The sequence below is a fragment of the Peromyscus leucopus genome, chromosome 6, assembly GCF_004664715.2.
Source record: "Peromyscus leucopus breed LL Stock chromosome 6, UCI_PerLeu_2.1, whole genome shotgun sequence".
Classification (NCBI taxonomy): domain Eukaryota; kingdom Metazoa; phylum Chordata; class Mammalia; order Rodentia; family Cricetidae; genus Peromyscus; species Peromyscus leucopus.
Window position 1 is genome coordinate 63,914,831 of NC_051068.1, and position 23,635 is coordinate 63,938,465.

The 23,635-nt window shown below is 40.6% G+C and overlaps 3 protein-coding genes and 1 long non-coding RNA gene across 5 annotated transcripts; all 4 read left to right on the forward strand.

Annotated features, from left to right (window-relative positions):
- Positions 1-200: 200 nt before the first annotated feature.
- LOC114683142 (small proline-rich protein 2E-like) lies at positions 201-583 on the forward strand. Of its 2 annotated transcripts, XM_028857314.2 has the most exons (2): positions 201-248; positions 303-583. In XM_028857314.2, the coding sequence occupies exons 1-2, from the start codon at positions 201-203 to the stop codon at positions 471-473; spliced, it is 219 nt and encodes a 72-aa protein (XP_028713147.1). In that variant the 3' UTR covers positions 474-583. The 2 variants fall into 2 exon arrangements, with proteins under 2 accessions (XP_028713147.1, XP_037063227.1); XM_037207332.1 differs by having other exon boundaries at positions 201-583.
- Positions 584-6,616: 6,033 nt separating this feature from the next.
- On the forward strand, positions 6,617-7,927 carry LOC114683121 (small proline-rich protein 2D-like). The gene is made up of 2 exons (XM_037207335.1): positions 6,617-6,648; positions 7,311-7,927. The coding sequence occupies exon 2, from the start codon at positions 7,330-7,332 to the stop codon at positions 7,600-7,602; it is 273 nt and encodes a 90-aa protein (XP_037063230.1). The 5' UTR covers positions 6,617-6,648; positions 7,311-7,329; the 3' UTR covers positions 7,603-7,927.
- Positions 7,928-13,863: 5,936 nt separating this feature from the next.
- LOC114683143 (small proline-rich protein 2E) lies at positions 13,864-15,057 on the forward strand. Its single transcript, XM_028857315.2, has 2 exons — positions 13,864-13,909; positions 14,570-15,057. The coding sequence occupies exon 2, from the start codon at positions 14,589-14,591 to the stop codon at positions 14,805-14,807; it is 219 nt and encodes a 72-aa protein (XP_028713148.1). The 5' UTR covers positions 13,864-13,909; positions 14,570-14,588; the 3' UTR covers positions 14,808-15,057.
- Positions 15,058-21,987: 6,930 nt separating this feature from the next.
- On the forward strand, positions 21,988-23,428 carry LOC119088276. Its single transcript, XR_005091899.1, has 2 exons — positions 21,988-22,060; positions 22,718-23,428. It is a non-coding gene; the product is annotated as an uncharacterized LOC119088276 (long non-coding RNA).
- The last annotated feature ends 207 nt before the right edge of the window (positions 23,429-23,635 follow it).

Below are 23,635 nucleotides of genomic sequence, written 5' to 3' on the forward strand. Positions count from 1 at the left end.
AAAGGGATTTCCTAAGGCTAGTGCAACATATTGCTGACAGGAAAGGAAAAAGTCAGAATGATCTAAAGCATGAATAGGGTAATATGCACATGCATGTAGAGAGAAATGGCTCTGATGTTCCATGTCTCCATCAGTCTTCTCTGTGTGGATCACCCCTGAACTCTCATGTAATGTCTTTCAGATCCTGAGACCTCAGCATGATGTCTTACCAACAACAACAGTGCAAGCAGCCCTGCCAGCCTCCTCCTGTGTGCCCACCCCCTAAGTGCCCAGAGCTTTGTCCTCCTCCAAAGTGTCCAGAGCCTTGTCCTCCTCCACAGTGCCCAGAACCTTGTCCTCCTCCAAAGTGCCCTGAGCCTTGTCCTCCCCCAAAGTGCCCTGAGCCCTGCCCCCCTCAGCCATGCCAGCAGAAATGTCCTCCTGTGCAACCTCCTCCAGCCTGCCAGCAGAAGTGCCCACCCAAGAGCAAGTGAGTGCTTCCGCTGTCACTGGGACCAAGAGAGGAGAAGGAAATCTGTCTCTGAGGCTTCTGTAGAAACACTGCCATCTTCCCTTCAAAGTCTCTCATGGATGCAGAAGAATCTTCTCCACACTTCACCCTCCATGTGTCTGTGTTGACCCCTGATAAAGAAGGCATCCCCCTGAGGTTGTTCTGCTTCTGTAGTCAAGGGACTGCTGAGGATGATCTCCATACTGGTTCTGTGCCCCTGTTACTCAGAGTGAAGAGCAGCAGCTTTTTCCTGGGGCACTCAGAAGATGTTTTCCACAACTGTCAGTCACCTTGGTTAGGTTGTTGCCACTCTGTTTTCATCTCCTGAATAAAGTACAATCTGGTTGATAGTAGTCAGGTGTTCTTTTTTTCTAAAACTCACTCTATTACCTTCCTGATATGCTCCTGTTCCTTTATTTTTATTCTTTAATCCCATTATTGTTGACTACCCAAAGGAGGCATTACCCTCCATGAGGAGGAGATGGGATTTGGTGGGGGGGGGAGGTGAGGAGGAGTGGGAGAAGGGGAGGCAGGGGGAACAGGGCTTGGTATGTGAAAGGAAAGAATTTTTTAAATAAAAATTATAAAAAAAGATTATGCTCTATTCAGACCTGAATATGCCACTTAGGACATATTTTCTCCCTACCCCCACAAGTATTTTGCTGTCACTTGTCCCCTTTACTAATGTAATAGTTTACACATCTACAACAACCTATCCTTGTTATGTTTTTCTCCTTCAATATCTGAAACACCCATGCCAACATTGTATATAAGAGCATATACATTTTTCTTAACAAAATAATAAGCAGTTTCATTTATTTGCCTGAAGAGGACATGATATCATTGTGCTTTATGACTGATTATTATTCCAGCACACATAGATACCCCATCCCCCCATAGTTTAATTTATTGTTTGACAATTTTATGCTAGAATACAATATATCATGATCTTATCTACTGTTCCTCTCCCTGCTCACTCTCCCAAGTACCCCTGGGTACTCCCTCCCTCCCACCTCCATGTCTTTTTGTTGTTGTTGTTAAGTCCAACTACTGCTGTCCATATGTGCTTGCCACATTTTATAACCCATTCATTCACTGGTGAGAATATAGATGAATTATTTAACTTGCATATTAGGAGTAGTTGTGAACTCTAGATGAATATGCAGGCATCTCTATTATATGTTCTATTTGACTTCTTTTCATACGAACCCAGGTGATGCTGCTGAATCATGTGACAGTTCTGCTTTAGTGATATTTCTTTGGAGGAAACCCCACACTGATTTCCATATTTGATGGGTTAATCCACTGTCTCACAGTCTGACAGTATATGTTCTTTTTTCTCCACTCTGCCAGGAATTGAATTGTTGTTATCATTTTGATGATACTTATTCTTACACGGGTAGAATGGTCTTCTGGTGTAGGTTTGCTTTCCAGTTCTCTAATGGTTACAGACATTGAATATTTCCTTGTTACTGTTACTTGTGGAAACCCCTAAGTATGCCAAAGCCTTGCCTTTGGTCATACTTAGGTATACTTAGGCAATGTATGCCATAAGATTGGCACATTTAGAGGCATCTAATTAGTACTAAGTAAGTGATAGGATTGGAAGCTGCTGCTCCACATCATTTCCGCCACTCACTACCATCCCCACTTCCATCTACAACATCCCCATCATCATCACCAAAAACAGAATCATTACCACAAACACTACAAGCTATGACACCAACCAGCACTGCCTATCTCCACTATCATTGTCACCCTCACTACTGTTACCCAACTAAGAGCATCATATCCATGGCCATCATCATTTCCATGACCATCATCTCTAGCACCAAAGATATTATCAAAAAAAAACAAGTTAAATATTGTTAAATGTACAAATGTGTGAGCAAGAGATTCCATCTAAGGAATGTGAGGCTTTCATCAGATCTTCTGTTGCTTGTTATTGTTTACTTCATATGATAATGTAGAATCTTGATTTTTTGAGGGACTTTTTCTTAATGGCATAGATTATATCATAGTTATATATTAAATTAAATGAAGTACTAGTGAAATATTAGAACTTCATGTTCAGACCTGACTTTGGTTCATAAAATTCCTTAGAAGTCAGAAAAAAATATGCAGGTTGAACTCAGGTCAACTACACTGAAAAGATCATAAATCTACAAGAATCAAATAGTTAGTTTAATGATAGATAAAAACTGGAAAGGACAATTGTGTGTGTATTAATGTCTGTGCACACATGTGTTCAATGTCTTTGGTCTTGAAGGTTCACACTTGTATAAAGTGTGCTGTGATCCTGTTCATCTGCAGCTGCTCCTCAAGGAGCTTCTATGGAAGAAATCCATGATTGTGTCTCAGCCTGGAAAGAAATTCAGCTGCTCTGACTCCAGTGACAATGCCCTCAGAAGTAGTAGTCTCTATTTTAAAATAATGTAATTAGCATATATCATTGTAAAAAGTGAAGTATTTCATCATGATAGTTAAACATATGCATATGGACTGTATTCACCTTCATCCACTCCCTCAACATAGGAGAGCATGCACATGATACAGGTCTTTGGAGACTTACATGTGCCCCTTAATACGATGCCTTCTTTATAATACCTTTATTAATTCTTTGAAAATTTTATCCAATACATTTCAATGATACTCACTCACTGGCTTACCCACAACTGTCATCTACCCACTGTGCCTTTCCTTCTCTTGCCACCCAACTTTGATTTCTTTTTATTTGTTTGTCCTTGTCCCCATCACTTCCAGTTTGTGTAGTCCTGCTATTCTGGACAGTGGGGCCTACCCTGGAGTGTGGACAACATAGCAAGTGTCACATCATTGAAGAAAACTGACAGTCCATCTCTCAGAACCCATCAACTGCTAATAATTCTTCAGCTAGTGGTGGGATTTCATACTTCCCTTCTCTTGTGTGATGAGTGTTGGTTTAGCTGAGCTTTCCCATGACTTGTGTACGCTGTGTCAGTAGTTATGAGTTCCAACTTTAAATGTCTTGGTTATGTGAATGAAACAGTTTCTACCTCTAATTCTTACAATTTTGATGCTAACTCCTCTGTGAGGGTAATGCTGAACAAACACTAGTTTCTTACTCTCAGCAGTATTTACCAGTTGTGGGTTTCTATGTTAATAATAATGCAAAGAGAAGCTTCTCAGATGATGAGGGAGAGATATATTGATATGAGTATAACAATAAATCATTAGGAATTGTTATGTTGCTTTGTCTGTTTAGCAGAATAATAGTGTTAATTGGATTATCCCCCAGGGCCTATGTCCTATCTAGCTATAGATTTTCTCCCCTATGATACTGCTAGATATGCACTTTGTCTTACAGAGTAGGACCTTAAATCCAACAGAAAGTGGTTGGTTGTGGCCATACTTTTGTGCCACTGTCATACCAGTGGTCCTATCTTGTCAAGGCAGTCGTTGTTGTAGCTTGTAGTGTTCAGAAGTGGGTGAGGCTGGCGAGTACATGTGCTCTTCTGCAGTGTACATAACACCTACCAGTATCATGAGGACTGATCAATAAAAATGAAATGAACAGGTGAGTACCTCCTAGAGTTCTCCATGTTCTCTGACTTAAGCATTGATGTCTGCAGAAAAAAGGGCCTTACCTTGAAGTTTTGGAGGACAGACAAGTTACAGGCAATAATATATAAGGTAGTAGAGTTAGTCTATGGGACTACACCTTTTAGTAACTAAAATGAGGTAAGGTATTAATGCTACTGAGGATTGCTTTGGTTGATATTAGGTATCTAATTGTGGTATTGCACCGCTCTCTGAAGTTGTAAGGTAACTGCATTAAAACATTTTATATATGTATGTATTTTAGTAAGGTTTTAGAGTAGTAGATTTCTATATGGCTTTTTAAAAAGGGCTTTAACATTAATCATCTCTCTTCATATGCACTATATGCTCTGATCTACCCTTCCCTCTCATGTTCCATGACAATATAAATTTTCCCATTGCATACTTTCCCTTTAACTTTTTGTACTCTTCTGATGGGGTTATATTCAGAAGAACCTCACATTAACTGACTGTGTTATACAGGCATCCCAGATCAGTAGGCAGTTTTGTAATTTGGCATGACTGAGTCCAGACCTTGCCTAAGATGATGATTTAGGTGTGATATGCAAATATGGAGAGTAGTAAGTCTCCTACTCACCTGGTTCTATGATATGTGCACTAACCTTTATGAGCCATCCACTGGTGGTTCATTTTGTGGCACCTGGCCTCAGGTCTAGGCCTGATGACTCTTTCCCTTCAGGGACATGGACAATGACATTCTCAGCTAAACCCTTCCTTACTGTCAGAAGCATTGACAGTCACAGGAAGCTGACATGCTTCACTGAGGTTGATTCAGTACCTGTGTGCTTCTCAGATCAGAGCTGGAGCTAGTAACGGCTTTGCTTCATCTTCCTCATTCTATTCTTCCATCTCTAATTATAAAGCAACTTAAAGGACCAAAGAGAATATTTTTCTTTTCTCTGAACTCTTTGTTTTCTCTCAGTAGTTTCTGGATTCTTGCATTCTTCTGTGTTTTGTTTTATATCATAGCGAACTTCCTGTGACATCACAAGTGATAGTAGTGATAGCAGTTACTGTCATCACTGAGACAGCTCAGTATTTTAGAACTTAAACTTCACCAGCCCTTCTTGAAGATAATGTTTTCTGTAAGTACCATCACTCTATCCTTTGTAAGAAACATGTTTACTCACAGAAAAGGTGAAAAAAAGGGATGGTTTTTTAGGTTAATGAATCAAAATGGTGATATGGAAGGGAAAGTCAGGAAGTCTTGAGCAGGAGTTAGATTGAGGGATGGTTCTGATATTTCATAAAATTAAGATTCTTTCTCTGTAGGGAATTATCTCTTGTGAGAATTGTCCCACAAAGTCTTTCAGATCCTGAGACTTCAGCACGATGTCTTACCAACAACAGCAGTGCATGCAGCCCTGCCAGCCTCCTCCTGTGTGCTCACCCACAAAGTGCCCAGAGATTTGTCCACTCTCAAAGTGTTCTGGCTTTGTCTTTCTCCAGAGCCTGTGATTCTCTCAAAGTGTTCAATGTCAATCAAGAATTACAAAACACTCAATTTTTAATTCATTCTGTCAGTTTTTATGCAGCATTAATATACATTAGAAAATTAGGAAGTGATATATGTAGCTATGTGGCAGATAAAAATGAAAGACTGGTGCTCTGTCTATCTTTTATCTGTCTGTCCATCTCTGATGCTCTCTCTGACTTTTGGTGTGCATGTGTAAGAATGAGCACATATGTTGTATATGAAGCATTCAAAACACTGTAAGTTTTGGAAGGTCTCATAGAAACTCCCGTTTGAGTGTATCACACCCACAGGTCGGCTCCATAGCCATTCTCACAAGGTAACTGTGGGAGATTATGAGTCTTCATACTAACCACCTAAGGAAGAACATGCTTAGGGCAGGTGCAATTTTAGTTCCTCAACCATCATGATAGGCAGTCTTATGGTCATCATCATTGGGGAGTTTAAACATATACCACCAGTATGTGGTTTGAGATGTCAGTCCTGAAGAGGGTCAGGATAAGGCCTAAGTACAACACCCTCCCCCATGAACAGCATATTCTGTGTTACTAGGGTTATAGAAAAGAATTCAAACTAGGCAGGAGACATAATCTGTCCCTGGGAACAGGGTTGTCAAAGATGAAGCTGAATCCACAGCCAAAGTCCCCAGCAACACTTTCCTTCTTACAGCACACAGACAGATTATATCTTGAAAACAGGAATATAAATGGGCCAATACATCAAAGAGCATCAATAAGCTGAAACAGAACACAGAGTTGTAATAGAGAAAAGAAATACTGTCTTCAGTCAAGGTAACAACTTAGACAACCAGAGAGTTCTTGCTGAAACTGAAAAGACAAGAGGGTTCAATGAGTCACAGAACTTTACAGGGATGATGTCCTGGTAAAGGATATTTCCTACTTTGTAGAGTCCCAGTCCAGCCAGTCATGCATGGATTTGCATTTTGGTTGGGAAATTCTTGGACCTGCGCACGGTCAGTCATCTGTACTTCCACTGGGCTGGGCAACCAGTCCTATAAAAAGGACCTTTGCTGCATGACTGCAGACTCCTGATACTCAAGTCCTGGACTGCTTTGGAGAACCTGGTGAGTGTCATTTGTTGAGTTGGTCTGTCTTTATGGTCTTCTTATGTGCTGTAGTCAGTTTTGAGGGAGTAAGTGTGATCAGTCCTGTTGTGATCAAAAGATGCAGGTATCTACTTTGCAGGCAGAAAATTATCAATGGTCACACTAGTCCACCAAGAGAAGTGGCTATTCCTTTTATTTGTTATGTGAAGGACCAGAGCATTTTTCTGTTCCATATGCATCTTTTGGTGTAATTTTTTTATAGCTCTCTACCTTAGCAGGCATTAGAACCTGGGATTTACCTGAGCTGTTCTCAATTCTGCAACTCCACATAACCTGCTGCTGCTTGTCACAAGTGACAAGAAAGGCAGGAATTGGATCTGAGATTGGTCAGGCTTCTAGAACCTGAGAATGCCTGTCTTGAAGATGTTTAGTATGAAATCAGCCTTATTTGTTTCATTGGAACAAAATATTTCCTCATAACAAAAAGACACTAAACAAAGATTATTTTGTAAAGCTTGTGCCATAAATTGCTGGTAGGAAAGGGAAATGCCAGCATGTTCTAAAGCATGAATAGGAAAATATGTGCATGCCTGGAGAGAGAAATGGATTTGATGTTTCATGTCTCCATCAGTCTTCTCTGTGTGGATCATTTCTGAACACTCTCATGTAATGTCTTTCAGATCCTGAGACCTCAGCACGATGTCTTACCAACAACAACAGTGCAAGCAGCCCTGCCAGCCTCCTCCTGTGTGCCCACCCCCTAAGTGCCCAGAGCCTTGTCCTCCTCCACAGTGCCCAGAGCCTTGTCCACCCCCAAAGTGCCCAGAGCCTTGTCCTCCTCCACAGTGCCCAGAGCCTTGTCCTCCCCCAAAGTGCCCTGAGCCCTGTCCCCCTCAGCCATGCCAGCAGAAATGTCCTCCTGTGCAACCTCCTCCAGCCTGCCAGCAGAAGTGCCCACCCAAGAGCAAGTGACTGCTTCCGCTCTCACCAGGATCAAGAGAGGAGAAGGAAATCTGTCTCTGAGGCTTCTGTAGAAAGACTGCCATCTTCCCTTCAAAGTCTCTCATGGATGCATAAAAATCTTCTCCACTCTCTATCCCCCATGTTTCTGTGTTGATTCCTCATAAGGAAAGGGTTCAATGAGGTTGGTCTGCTTCTGCCTTCATGGGGCTGCTGAGAATGATCCTTCCACACTGGTTCTGTGTACCTGCGACTCAGGGTGAAGACCAGAATCTTTCCCCCCTGGGCTCTGAGAGAATGTTTTTCAAAACTGTCAATCAACTCGGTTGCATTGTTGTTACTCTGGTTACATCTCCTGAATAAAGTACCATTTTCTTGATAGTATTTGTATGTTCTTTTCTCTAAAACTCACTCTATTACCTTCTTGATATTCTCTTGTTCCTTTGTTTTATTCTTTTATCCCCTGGACATTCTACTATAGTCAACTTTGGACTGAATTTTGGGTCCTAACAAATAATACATAATGTTAGTTTTCTTGAGTGACACATTATTTCATTCTGTATACATATAATCTCTCCCTTAGCACATGCTAAGTCAGGAAGATAATATTATATTGAGATACATACCTGTTTTGGGGGCTTACTTTCTCCTATATAGCCATGTATTTTGCTCTTACTTTTACCCCTCATCTCACCTAATATTTACACATCCACATCAACCTAACTTTGTTACGTTTTTCTTCTTCGATATTTGAAACATCCAAGCCAGCCTTGTATAAAAGAGTTTATGTACTTTTCTTAACATGATGATACGCAATTTCAATTATTTGCTTGAACAGCACAGGACATCATTTTTTTTTGACTCATTAATACTACAGCACACTTAGATGCCACATTTTCTTAACCCATTCATTCACTGGTGAGCAGATAGATGAATTATTTAACTTGCATGTTAGGAGTAGTTCTGATCTCTGGATGGATATGCAGACATCTCTATTGTATGTTCTATGTGATGACTTATTTTCATATGAACCCAAGTGATGTTGCTAATTCATATGACAGTTCTGCTTTAGTGTTATTTCTTTGGAGGAAACCCCACACTGATTTCCATATTTGATGGATTAATCTATTCTCTGACATTTTGGGTTCATTTATTTTTATTATTTTTTTTTTTTGAGACAGGGTTTCTCCGTGTAGTTTTGGTTCCTGTCCTGGATATTGCACTGTAGACCAGGCTGGCCACAAAGTCACAGAGATCTGCCTGGCTCTGCCTCTCCAGTGCTGGGATTAAAGACATGCACCACCAACACCACCCGGTTCAGTTTATGTTCTTTTTCTTCCACTCCTCTGCCAGGAATTGAATTGTTGTTATTGTTTTGATGGTACTCCTTCTTACACAGGTAGAATGGTCTTCTGGTGTACGTTTGCTTTCCAGTTCTCTAATGGCTATGGATGTTGAACATTTTCTTGTTACTTTTACTTGTGGAAACTCCTGAGTATGACATTGTCTTGCCTTTGGTCATAATTGAACTAATGCATGTCATTTGATTGACATATTCCAAGACACCCAATTCGTACTAAGCTAGGGATAGGATTGGAAGCTGCTGCTCCACATCATTTCCACTACACTCACTTCCATTTCTGCTTCCATCTGCAACATCCCCAATATCATCAATAGTAGAATCATTACTACAATCACTACAGGCTGTGACTCCAGCTAGCACTGCCTACCTCCACTATCATTGTCACACTCTCTACTCTTACCCCACTCAGAGTTCCATATCCATGTCCGTGATATTATCCACAGCATCAACAGCATTACCAAAAAATGAGTAAAATATTGTTAAATGTACAAATATGTGGGTAAGAGATTCCATCCAAGGAATGTGATGGCTTACATCGGACCTTCTGTTGCTTGTTATTGCTTTCTTTCATATGATAATGTAGAATCTTGATGTTTTGAGGGACTATTTCTTAATGGTATAGATTATATCATAGTAAAATATTAAATTAAATGGAGAACTAGTTAAATATTAGAACTTTGTGTTCAGACCTGTCTTTGGCTCATAAAATTCCTTAGAAGTCAGGATAAAAATATGCAGGTTGAACTCAGGGTCAACTATACCAAAAAGACCATAAATCTACAAAAATCAAATATTTAGTTTAATGATAGATGAAAACTAGAAATGACCATTGTGTGTATAAATGTCTGTGCACACATGTGTTCCATGCTTCTTGTCTTGAAGGTTCACACTTGCAGAAAGTGTGCTATGATCCTGTTCATCTGTGGCTGCTCTTCATGGAGCTTCTGTGGAAGGAACTCACCTTTGATGTCTCAGCCTGATAAGTGATTCAGCTGCTTTAACTCTGGTGCCAGTGCTGTCAGAATAAGTAGCCTCTATTTTGAAAATAAAGTCACTAGAATATATCATTATAAAAAGTGAAGGATTTCATGGCTGGAGAGATGGTTCAGAGGTTAAGAGCACTGGCTGCTCTTCCAGAGGTCCTGAGTTCAATTCCCAGCAACCACATGGTGCCTAACAACCATCTGTAATGAGATCTGGTGCCCTGGCCTGCAGGCAAATACTGTATACATAATAAATAAATCTTAAAAAGAATCAACTTTAAAATAAAAGTGGAGGATTTCATCATGATAGTTAAATATATGCAAATGGACTGTATTCACTTCCATACACTGCCTCAAAACAGGAGAGCAAACATGTGATACTTGTGTCTGGAGACTTGCATGTGTCTTTTAATATGATTCTTTCTTTAAAATATCACCTTGATCAATTCTTTGAAAATATTGTCCAATACATTCCAATGATACTCACTCACTGGCTTACCCACAACTGCAATCTACCCACTGTGCCTTTCCTTCTCTTGCCACCCAACTTTGATTTCTTCTTATTTGCTTGTTCTTGTCCCCATCATTTCCAGTTTGTGTAGTCCAGCTATTGTGGACAGTGGGGCCTACCTTGGAGTGTGGACAACATAGCAAGTGTCACATCATTGAAGAAAACTGACATTCCATCTCTCAGAACCTATTAACTCCTCAGCTAGTGGTGGGATTTCATACTTCCCTTCTTTTTTGTGATGAGTTTTGTTCTGCCTGAGCTTTCCCATGACTTGTGTATGCTGTGTCAGTAGTTATGAGTTCCAACTTTAAATGTATTGGTTATGTGAAGGAAACAGTTTCTACCTCTAGTTCTTACAATTTTGATGCTAACTCTTCTGTGAGGGTAATGCTGAACAAACACTTGTTTCTTATTCTCAGCATCATTTTGTGGGTCTCTTTGTTAATACTACAGCAAAGAGAAGCTTCTTAGATGACGAAGGAGAGGTATAGTGATGTGAGTATAACAATAAATCATTAGGAATTGTTATGTTGCTTTGTCTGTTTAGCAGAATAATAGTGTTAATTGGATTATCTCCCAGGGCCTATGACCTATCTCTCTATAGATTCTCTCTCCTATAATACTGCTAGATATGCACTTTGTCTTACAGAATAGGACCTTAAATCCAAACAGAAAGCGGTTGGTTGCTCCCATACATTTGTGCCACTGTAATACCAGTGGTCCTATCTTGCCAAGGCAGGCATGGTTGTAGCTTGCAGTGTTCAGAAGTAGGTGAGGCTGGTGAATACATGTCCTCTTCTGCAGTGTGCATAGCACCTTCCCATATCATGAGGACTGATCAATACAAATGAAGTGAACAGGTGAGTACCTCCATGTTCTCTGACTTAAGCATTGATGTCTGCAGAAACAGGGTCGTGCCATGGTATTCTGGAAGATTGACAAGTTACAGGCAGTATAGTCGGTAAGAGAGTGGTGTCATTCTCTGGGATATCACCTGCTAGCAACTAGAAATTGGTAAGTGATTAGTGCTACTGAGGATAGCTTTGGTTGATATTAGGTATCTACTTGTGGTATTGCATCACCCTCTGAAGTTGTAAGGTAACCACATTAAAATATTTTATATATGTGTATATTTTAGTAAGGTTTTAAAGTAGAGTTTTCCCTATGGCTTTTTCAAAAAGTCTTTAGGGTTATCATCTCTCTCTATATGCTCTATATGCCCTGATCTACCCTTCCTCTCATGTTCCATAACAATGTAAGTTTTCCCTTTGCATTGTTTTTCTTTAACCCTTTATATTCTTCTGAGTTGGCTATATTCAGAAGAAGAACCTCACATTAACTGACTCTGGCATCCCAGCACAGTAGGTAATTTTGTAATTTGGCATGACTGAGTCCAGACCTTGCCTAAGATGATGATTTAGGTGTCACATACAAATATGGAGAGTAGTAAGTCTCCTACTCACCTGGTTCTATGATATGTGCACTAACCTTTATGAGCCACCCACTGCTGGTGCATTTTGTGGCACCTGGCCTCAGGTCTAGGCCTGATGACTCTTTCCCTTCAGGGACATGGACAATGACATTCTCAGCTAAACCCTTCCTTACTGTCAGAAGCATTGTCAGTCTCAGGAAGCTGACATGCTCCACTGAGGTTGATTCAGTACCTGTGTGCTTCTCAGAGCAGAGCTGGAGCTAGTAATGGCTTTGCTTCATCTTCCTCATTCTATTCTTCCATCTCTAATTAAAACGCAACTTAAAGGACCAAAGAGAATATTTGTCTCTTCTCTGATCTCTTTGTTCTCACTTTTTGTAGGTTCTGGATTCTTACATTCTTCCGTGTTTTGTTTTATACGATAGCCAACTTCCTGGTACATCACAAGTAATAACAGTGACAGTAGTTACTGTCACCTCTGAGAGAGCTCAGTGTTCTAGAACTTAAACTTTAGGCTGCCTTTCTTGAAGATGATGTTTTCTGCAAGAAACATCACTCTACGCTTTGAAAGAAAGATGGTTTCTCATAGAAAATGTGGGAAAAGGAATGGTTTTTCTGGGTTAATTAACCAATATGGTGACATAGAAGGGAAAGTCAGGAAGTCTTCTGGAAGAGGTGGAATTGAAGAATAGATCTTTGTTCATAAACTTGACATTCTTTCTCTGTGGAGAATTACCTCTTGTCAAAATTGTCCCATAGTGTCTTTTAGATCCTGAGATTTCAGCACGATGTCTTACCAACAGCAGCAGTACAAGCAACCCTGCCAGCCTCCTCCTGTGTGCCCACCCACAAAGAGCAGAGCCTTGTCCACTCTCAAAGTCCCCTGGGCCTTGTCTTTCTCTAAATATTCCAGACTCTTGGCTCCCTCAAATTGTTCAAATGTCAATCAAGAATTATGAAACACCCAATTTTAATTCATTCTGTCAGTTTTATGCAGCAATGAATCATTAATATATATATTAGTAAATTGAGAAGTGATATATGTATGTAGCTTTGTAGCATATAAAAATATAAGACTGTTACTCTATTTATCTGTCTGTCTCTGTCTGTCCATCTATGATGCTTTGTTGGTCTGTTTGTCTGTGTGCATGTGTAAGAATGAGCACATATGTTGTATATGAAGGATTCGGAACAAGAGTTTTGGAAGGTTTCATAGAAACTCCTGTTTGAGTGTTCCACAGATCTTCCCACAAGATAATTGTGAAAGATTGTAAGTCTTCATGCTTACATCCTAAGCAAGAACATGCTTAGGGCAGGTGCAATTTTAGTTCCTCAACCATCATGATAAGCAGTCTTATGGTCATCATCAGAGGGGAGTCTAAACTTATACCACCAGTATGTAGTTTGAGATGTCAGTCCTGAAGAGGGTCAGGATAAGGCCTAAGCACATCACCCTCCCCCATGAACAGCATATTCTGTGTTCCCAGGCTTACAGAAAAGAATTCAAACTAGGCACGAGACATGACCTGTCCCTGGGAATAGGATTGTCAAAGATGAAGATGAATCCACAGCCAAAGTCCCCAGTAACACTTTCCTTCTTACAGCACACAGGCAGATTATATCTTGAAAACAGGAATATAAATGGGCCAATACATCAAAGAGCATCAATGAGCTGAAACAGAACACACAGAACACAGAGAGTTGTAATAGAGAACAGAAATATTGTCTTCAATCAAGGAAACAACTCAGACAACCAGAGAGTTCTTGCTGAAACTGAAAAGACAAGAGGGCCCAATGAGTCACAGAACTTTACAGGGATGATGTCCTGGTAAAGGATATTTCCTACTTTGTAGAGTCCCAGTCCAGCCAGTCATGCATGGATTTGCATTTTGGTTGGGAAATTCTTGGACCTGCCCACAGTCAGTCATCTGTACTTCCACTGGGCTGGGCAACCAGTCCTATAAAAAGGACCTTTGCTGCATGACTGCAGACTCCTGGTACTCAAGTCCTGGACTGCTTTGGAGAACCTGGTGAGTGTCATTTGTTGAGGTGGTCTGTCTTTATGGTCTTCTTATGTGCTGTAGTCAGTTTTGAGGGAGTAAGTGTGATCAGTCCTGTTGTGATCAAATGATGCAGGTATCTACTTTGCAGGCAGAAAATTATCAATGGTCACACTAGTCCACCAAGAGAGGTGGCTATTCCTTTTATTTGTTATGTGAAGGACCAGAGCATTTTTCTATTTCATATGCATCTTTTGGTGCAATTTTTATAGCTCTCTACCTTAGCAGGCATTAGAACCTGGGATTTACCTGAGCTGTTCTCAATTCTGCAACTCCACATTACCTGCTGCTGCTTGTCACAAGTGACAAGAAAGGCAGGAATTGGATCTGAGATTGGTCAGGCTTCTAGAACCTGAGAATACCTGTCTTGATGATGTTTAGTATGAAATCAGCCATATATGTTTCATTGGAACAAAATATTTCCTCATAACAAAAAGACACCAAACAAAGATTATTTTGTAAATCTTGTGCCATAAATTGCTGGTAGGAAAGGGAAATGCCAGCATGCTCTAAAGCATGAATTGGGAAATATGTGCATGCCTGGAGAGAGAAATGGATTTGATGTTTCATGTCTCCATCAGTCTTCTCTGTGTGGATCATTTCTGAACACTCTCATGTAATGTCTTTCAGATCCTGAGACCTCAGCACGATGTCTTACCAACAACAACAGTGCAAGCAGCCCTGCCAGCCTCCTCCTGTGTGCCCACCCCCTAAGTGCCCAGAGCCTTGCCCACCCCCTAAGTGCCCAGAGCCTTGTCCTTCCCCAAAGTGCCCAGAACCCTGCCCCCCTCAGCCATGCCAGCAGAAATGTCCTCCTGTGCAACCTCCTCCAGCCTGCCAGCAAAAGTGCCCACCCAAGAGCAAGTGACTGCTTCCACTGTCACCAGGATCAAGAGAGAAGAAGAAAATCTGTCTCTGAGGCTTCTGTAGAAACACTACCATCTTTTTTTTCAGTCTCTCAAGAACGCAGAAAAATCTTCTCCACTATTCACCCTCCATGTGTCTGTGTTGATCCCTGATAGGGAAGGTGTTCTTCTGAGGTTGTTCTGCTTCTGCAGTCAAGGGGCTGCTGAGAATGATCTCCACACTGGTTCTGTGCCCCTGTTACTAAGAGTGAAGAGCAGCATCTTTTTCCTGGGGCACTCAGAGGATGTTTTCCACAACTGTCAGTCACCTTGGTTAGGTTGCTGCTACTCTGGTTTCATCTCCTGAATAAAGTAAAATTCGGTTGATAGTAGCCATGTGTTCTTTTTTCCTAAAACTCACTCTATTACCTTCCTGATATGCTCCTGTTCCTTTATTTTTATACTTTGATCCCCAGGTCATTCTGCTGTAAACAGATTTTGACTGCATTTTGGGTCATAAGAAAGATTACTTAGTGTTTATTTGCTTGAGAGACATGTTATTTCATTCTGTGTATGACAGTTCTTCAGCAAATGCTCACTTAAGAGGATTATGCTGCTATAATCCTTCCTCCCTCTCTTCAACTGAACCTAGGATCTTGGCCGAGTGCTTAGCTGTGGGTCTCTGCATCTGCTTCCCTCAGTTGCTAGATGTAGGTTCTATGATGAGAATTAGGGTAGACACCAATCTGAGTGCAACAGGGGTCAGGATCATGATGGAAAAAACCACAGAAATAGCTGACCCAGGCTACTGGGAGCTCATGAACTCTGGGCTGACAGCTGGGGAGCCTGCATAGGATCATATTAGACCCTCTGAATGTGGGTGAAAGTTTCATAGCTTGATGTGTTTGTGGGTCCCCTGGCAATGGGATAAGGACTTATCCTGGGTATGTGAACTGGTTTTGTAGAGTCCATTCCCTACAGTTCAATGCCTTACTCAGCCTTGATGCAGGGGTTGGGGGAGTGGCTAGGCCCGGCCCCAACTTGGTATGCCAGCCTGTGTTGACTACCCAAGGGAGGCCTTACCCTCTATGAGAGGAGATGTGGGTGGGATAGGGGAAGGTGTGGGGGGAGTAGGAGAAAGTGTTTAAAATATAGAAGGAGAAAAACATAATAAGGATAGGCTGATGCAGATGTGTAACTATTAAGTAATTTAATAATTACAGTCATTAACATGACTTAAAAATATTGAAAACAACAGAAACCGTCAGTCATAGAGCACTGACAATAAATCATGATATAGTCAATTAAGCAACTACTCTAACAGGTATATATAAAAACAGAAAGTGAAGAAATATAGAGTGATTTGAAAGATATAAATAAATAAAAAGACTATGTGCTACATACACCCTCCCCAAAAAAGAGCATATATATTTTTCTTTAAAAAATGATAAGCAGTTTCATTTATTTGCCTGAAGAGGACATAACTGTAGATGTAATTCTGAACAGTTTTATTAAATAAGAAACACAGAGCCAAATGCAGAGTTAAAAGCCCAAGAGGTCAGAGAAGCAGCCAAGAGCTAAGACCAAGATCGCCTTCTTACCCCTCGCTGTCAATGTCGTCCTTCCCCCCAGTAAAAGACCTACTTCCTGTGTGTCTGTCTTTTTATTGACTTTCTGTTCTGCCCTCTTATTGGTTGTAAACCCAACCACATGACCTCCTCATCACTGCCTGTCTATACAGCTCTCCAGGTCCCTATGGATGGTATTGAGATTAAAGGCATGTGTTTCTATGCTGCCTATATCCTTGAACACACAGAGATCTGCCTGTCATGTGATCAAGTTTAAGGACGTGTACTACCACTGCCAGAATTCTGTTAAATGGCTTGCTATTAGCTTTGAACCCCAGGCAACTTTATTTATTAACATACAAATAAATTCATATTTCAGCACAAATAAAATATCACCATGCTTGATACCATTATTCTTTATGACTGGTTATTATTCCAGTACACATAGATCCTACATTTTCTTTTTTTTTTTTTTTTTTTTTTTTGGTTTTTCGAGACAGGGTTTCTCTGTGTAGCTTTGCGCCTCTCCTGGAACTCACTTGGTAGTCCAGGCTGGCCTCGAACTCACAGAGATCCTCCTGGCTCTGCCTCCCGAGTGCTGGGATTAAAGGCGTGCGCCACCACTGCCCGGCTGATCCTACATTTTCTTAACCCATTTATTCCCTGGTGAGCAGATATCATAGATTATTTAGTTTGCATATTAGGAGTTGATCTGAACTCTAGATAGATATGGAGACACTTCTATTGTATGCTCTATTTGACTTCTTTTCATATGAACCCAAGTGATGCTGCTGAATCATGAGACAGTTTTGCTTTAGTGATATTTCTTTGGAGGAAACCCCACACTGATTTCCATATATGATGGGTTAATTCACTCTCTCACAGTGTGACAGCTTGTGTTCTTTTTCCTCCACTCCTCTACCAGGAATTGAATTGTTGTTTTTATTTTGAAGGTACTTTTCTTACACGGGTAGAATAGTCTTCTGGTGTAGGTTTTCTCTCCAGTTCTCTAATGGCTACAGACGTTGAACATTCTCTTGTAACTGTTACTTGTAGAAACTTGTAAGTAGCCAAAGCCTTGCCTTTGGTCATAATTGAACTAATGATTGGCACATTTAGAGGCATCTAATTAGTACTAAGTAAGTGATAGGATTGGAAGCTGCTGCTACACATCATTTCTGCCACCCTCACTACCATCCCCACTTCCATCTGCAACATCCCCATCATCATCATCATCATCATCACCAAAAGCAGAATCATTACCACAATCACTACAAGCTATGACACCGACTAGAACTGCCTATCTCCACTATCATTGTCACCCTCACTACTATTACCCCACTACACGTACCATATCCATGTCTATCACCATTTCCAGCACCAATGACTTTATCACAAAAACAAGTCAAATATTGTTAAATGTATAAATGTGTGAAAAGGAATTCCAGCCAAGGAATGTGAGGCTTGCATTGGACCTTCTGTTGCTTGTTATTGATTTTTTTCATATAATAATGTAGTCTTGATTTTTTCAGGGACTTTTTCTTAATGCCATAGATTATATCATAATAAAATATTAAATTAAATGGAGAACTAGCAAAATATCAGAACTTCACGTACAGGCCTGTCATTGATTTATAATATTCCTTAAAAGTCAGTATAAAAAATATGCAGGTTGAACTCAGGATCAACTACACTGAAAAGATCATAAAACTAAGAGCAACCAATATTTAGTTTAGTGATAGATGACAACTGGAAAGGCACATGTGTGTATATTAATGTCTGTGCATACATGTGTTCCATGTCTCTGTCTTAAAGGTTCATACTTAGAGAAACTGTGCTGTGCATTCTGTTCATCTGTGATTGCTCTTCATTGAGCTTCTGTGGAAGGAACTCTCCTTTGGTGTCTCAGCCTGGAAAGAGATTCAGTTCCTCTGACTCTGGTGCCAGTGCTGTCAGAATTAGTAGCCTCTATTTCGAAAATAATGTAATTATAATATATCATTGTAAAATGTGAAGAATTTCATCATGATACTTAAATACATGCATATGGACTGTATTCTTCTTCATCCACTGCCTCAATACAGGAGAGGAAACACATGATACTTGTCTGTGGAGACTTGCATGTGTCCTTTAATATGAGCCTTCTTTAAAATATCATTTTTATTAATTATTTGAAAGTATTATCCAATATATTTCAATGATACTCACTCACTAGCTTACCCACAACTGTCATCCATCTACTGTGCCTTTCCTTATCTTGCCACCCAACTTTAATTTCTTTTTACTTGCTTGTCCTTGTCCCCATCACTTTCAGTTTGTATAGTCCAGCTATTCTAGACAGTGGGGCCTACCCTGGAGTGTGGACAACACAGCAAGTGTCACATCATTGAAGAAAACTGACATTCCTTCTCTCAGAACCTATCAACTGCTGATAACTCCTCAGCTAGTGGTTTGATTTCTTAATTCCCTTATCTTGTGTGATGAGTGTTGTTCTGCCTGAGCTTTCCCGTGACTTGTGTACGCTGTGTCAGTAGTTATGAGTTCCAACTTTAAATGTCTTGGTTATGTGAAGGAAACAGTTTCTACCTCTAGTTCTTACAATTTTGATGCCAATTCCTCTGTGAGGGTAATGCTGAACAAACACTAGTTTCTTACTCTCAGCAGTATTTACCAGTTGTGGGTTTCTATGTTAATAATAATGCAAAGAGAAGCTTCTCAGATGATGGAGAGATATATTGGTATGAGTATAACAATAAATTGTTACGAATTGTTACATTGCTTTGTCTGTTTAGTAGAATAATAGTGTTAATTATATTATCACCTAGGGCCCATGTCCTATCTAGCTATATATAGATGGTGTCCCTTATAATAGTTTTAGATATGTACTTTGTCTTACACAGTAGGACCTTAAGTCTAAAAACAAAGTGATTGGTTGTTCCCATACATTTGTGCCACTTCTATACCAGTGGTCCTATCTTGTCAAGCCGGTCATTGTCGTAGTTTGCAGTGTTCACAACTGGGTGAGGATGGTAAGCACTTTTCTCCTTCTACAGATTACAAAGCACCTTCTAATATCATGATGGCTGGCCTGTAGGAATGAAGTGTCCAGGTTAGTACCTCCTAGATCTCTTCATGTTCTCTGCCTTAAGCATTGATTTCTACAGAAATAGTGCCTTACCTTGAAGTTTTGGAGGATAGAAAAGTTATAGGCAATAGTCTGTAAGAGAGTGGAGTTAGTCTATGGGACCCCACCTATTAGGAACTAAAAGGAAGTAAGCTATTATAGCTACTGAGGATTGCTTTGGTTGATATTAGGTATCTACTTGTCATATTGCACTCCCCTCTGGAGTGGTAAGGTAATTGCATTAAAACATTTTATATATGTATGCATTTCAGTAAGGTTTTAGAGTAGTGGGTTTCCATATGCCTTTTTCAAAAGTTTTTTTTTAATCATTAATCATCTCTCTCCATATGCTCTATAGCCCTGATGAACCCTTCCCTCTCATGTTCCATGACAATGTAAGTTTTCTTTTTGCGTAATTACCCTTTAACCCTTTATACTCTTCTGAGTGGGCTATATTCAGAAGAAGAACCTCATATTAACTGACTCTGTGTTACACTGGCATCCCAGCTCAGTAGATAATTTTGTAATTTGGCATGACTGAGTCCAGACCTTGCCTAAGATGATGATTTAGGTGTGATATGCAAATATGGAGAGTAGTAAGTCTCCTACTCACCTGGTTCTATGATATGTGCACTAACTTTTATGAGCCACCCACTGGTGGTACATTTCGTGGGACCTGGCCTCAGGTGTAGACCTGATGACTCTTTCCCTCCAGTGACATGGACAACAGCATTCTCAGCTAAACCCTTCCTTACTGTCAGAAGCATTGACAGTTACAGGAAGCTGACATGCTTCACTGAGGTTGATTCAGTACCTGTGTGCTTCTCAGAGCAGAGCTGGAGCTAGTAACGGCTTTGCTCATCTTCCTCATTCTATTCTTCCATCTCTAATTATAGAGCAACTTAAAGGAACAAAGAGAATATTTTTCTCTTTTCTGAACTCTTTGTTCTCACTTTTAGTAGGTTCAGGATTCTTACATTCTTCTGTGTTTTGTTTTATATCATAGCCGACTTACTGTGACATCAAAAGGGATAACAGTGACAAGAGATACTGTCACCTCTGAGAGAGCTCAGTGTTTTAGAACTTAAACCTCAGACTGCCCTCTTGAAGGTGATGTTTTCTGCAAGTACTCTTTTGAAAGAAAGATGTTTTCTCACAGAAAGTGTGAAACAAAAGGATGTTTTTCTCAGTTAATGAACCAAAATGCTGACACGTGATGGAAGTCAGGAAGTCTTGAGGAGGAGTTGGATTGAGGAATAGTTTTGACATTTCATAACCTTGAGATTCTTTCTCTGTGGAGAATTATCTCTTGTGGAAATTGTCCCACAGTGTCTTTCAGATCCTGAGATTTCAGCATAATGTCTTACCCACAGCAGCAGTGCATGAAACCCTGCCAGCCTCATCCTGTGTGCCCACCCACAAAGTACCTAGAGCCTTTTCCACACTCAAAGTCCCTTGAAACTCCTAAGTGTCCAGACCCTTGGCTCCATAAAATTTTTCAGAGGTCAATCAAGAACTACAAAACACCCATTTTAATTCACTCTTTGTTATTATGCAGCAATGAATTATGAATATACATTACAAAACTGGGAAGTGATATATATGTTGCTATGTGGCAGATTAAAATGTTAAGACTGATACTCTATCATCTGTCTGTGTCTGTCTGTCTGTTTATGATGCAGTCTGTCTGTCTGTGTGCCTGTGTAAGAATGAACACATATGTTGTATATGAAGAATTCAGTACACCATGTGTTTTAGAAGTTCTTTTAAAAACTCCCCATTGTGTATACCACAGCCACCGGCAGTCTCCTCAGCTCTTCCCACAAGAGAAGTGTGAGTTTTCATGTTTACCACCTAAGCAAGAACATGTTTAGGGCAGGTGTGATTTTAGTTCCTCAACCATCATGATAAGCAGTCTTACTGTTATCATTAGAGGGGAGTCTAAATATATACCCAAATATGTAGTTTGAAATGGCAGTCCTGAAGGTCAGGACAAGGAGAAGGCCCATCAGCCTCCCGGTGAAAAGCATATTCAATTTCCTATGGTTAGAGAAAAAAATTAAACCTGGGCAGGAGACATGACCTGTCTCTGGGAACAGGGTTGCCAAAGATGAAGCTGAATCTACAGCCAAGGTCCTCAGTAACATTTTCCTTCTTTCAGCACACAGGCAGATTATACGGTGGAAACAAGAATATAAATGGGCCAATGCATCAAAGAGCATCAATGAGCTGAAGCCCAACACACAGAAAACAAGAGAGTTGTAAGAGAAAAGATGTTGTCTTCAATCAAGAAAACAACTCAGACAACCAGGGAGTTCTTGCTGAAACTGAAAAGACAAGAGGGCCCAATGAGTCACAGAACTTTACAGGGATGATGCCCTGGTAAAGGATATTTCCTACTTTGTAGAGTCCCAGTCCAGCCAGTCATGCATGGATTTGCATTTTGGTTGGGAAATTCTTGGACCTGCCCACTGTCAGTCATCTGTACTTCCACTGGGCTGGGCAACCAGTCCTATAAAAAGGACCTTTGCTGCATGACTGCAGACTCCTGGTACTCAAGTCCTGGACTACTTTGGAGAACCTGGTGAGTGCCATTTGTTGATTTTGTCTATCTTTATGGTCTTCTTATGTGCTGTAGTCAGTTTTGAGGGAGTAAGAGTGATCAGTCCTGTTGTGATCATGAGATGAAGGGTAGCTACTAAGCAACCAAAATTTAGTAATGGTTACAATAGTCCCCTCAGATAGGTTGTTGTTTTTTTTAATTTGGTAGGTGATTGAACAGCATTTTTCTATTTCATATACATTTTTTGTGTCTTTTCCTAGCCCTATACCTTAGCAGGTATTAGAACCTGGGATTTACCTGAGCTTTTCTCAATTCTGCAACTCTAGACAACTTGCTGGGATGTTGCATGTGACAAGGGAGTCAGGAATTGGTTCTGAGATTGGTCAGGCTTCTAGAACTTGAGAATGCCTGTCTTGAAGATGTTTAGTATGAAATCAGCTTTATTTGTTTCATTGGAACAAAGTATTCTTTCTCATAGCAAATAGGCATGAAAAAAAGTTTATTTCCTAAAGCTTGTGCCACTGAATGCTGATAGGAAAGGGAAATGCCAGCTTGTTCTAAAGCATGAATAGGGTAATATGCACATGCATGTAGAGAGAAATGGTTCTGATGTTCCATGTCTCCATCAATATTCTCTCTGTGGATCATTTCTGAACACTCTCATGTAATGTCTTTCAGATCCTGAGACCTCAGCACGATGTCTTACCAACAACAACAGTGCAAGCAGCCCTGCCAGCCTCCTCCTGTGTGCCCACCCCCTAAGTGCCCAGAGCCTTGTCCTCCCCCAAAGTGCCCAGAGCCTTGTCCTCCTCCACAGTGCCCGGAGCCTTGTCCTCCCCCAAAGTGCCCAGAGCCTTGTCCTCCTCCACAGTACCCAGAGCCTTGTCCTCCCCCAAAGTACCCAGAGCCTTGTCCTCCCCCAAAGTGCCCAGAGCCCTGCCCCCCTCAGCTATGCCAGCAGAAATGTCCTCCTGTGCAACCTCCTCCAGCATGTCAGCAGAAGTGCCCACCCAAGAGCAAGTGAGTGCTTCGGCTGTCTCCAGGAGCAAGAGAGGAGAAGGAACTCTGTCTCTGAGGCTTCCGTGGAAACACTCCCATCTTCCCTTCAAAGTCTTTCATGGATGCAGAAGAATCTTCTCCACACTTCACCCTCCATGTGACTGTGTTGACCCCGATAGGGAAGGTGTTCTCCTAAGGTTGTTCTGCTTCTGCTGTCAAGGGGCTGCTGAGGATGATCTCCACACTGGTTCTGTGCCCCTGTTAACCAAATTGAAGTGCAGCAGCCTTTTCTTGGGGCACTCAGAGGATGTTTTCCAAAAGTGTCAGTCACCTTAGTTAGGTTGTTGCCACTCTGCTTTCATATCCTGAATAAAATACAATTTTCTTGATCGTATTTGTTTGTTCTTTTTCTCTAAAACTCACTCTATTACTCTCCTGTTCCAATATTTTTATCTTCAATCTCCATGTCATTCTGCAGTAATCAGGTTTTGACTGAATTATGGGTCCTAAGAAAGATTACTTGGTGTTTGTTTTCTTGAGAGACACATTATTTCCTTCTGCATAAGTACAATATCTCCTTTAGCACATGTTAACTCA

Coding starts and splice junctions, on each gene's coding strand:
- LOC114683143 (XM_028857315.2), top strand. CDS start 14,589: ATGTCTTACCAACAACAACAGTGCAAGCAGCCCTGCCAGCCTCCTCCT.
- LOC114683121 (XM_037207335.1), top strand. CDS start 7,330: ATGTCTTACCAACAACAACAGTGCAAGCAGCCCTGCCAGCCTCCTCCT.
- LOC114683142 (XM_037207332.1), top strand. CDS start 201: ATGTCTTACCAACAACAACAGTGCAAGCAGCCCTGCCAGCCTCCTCCT.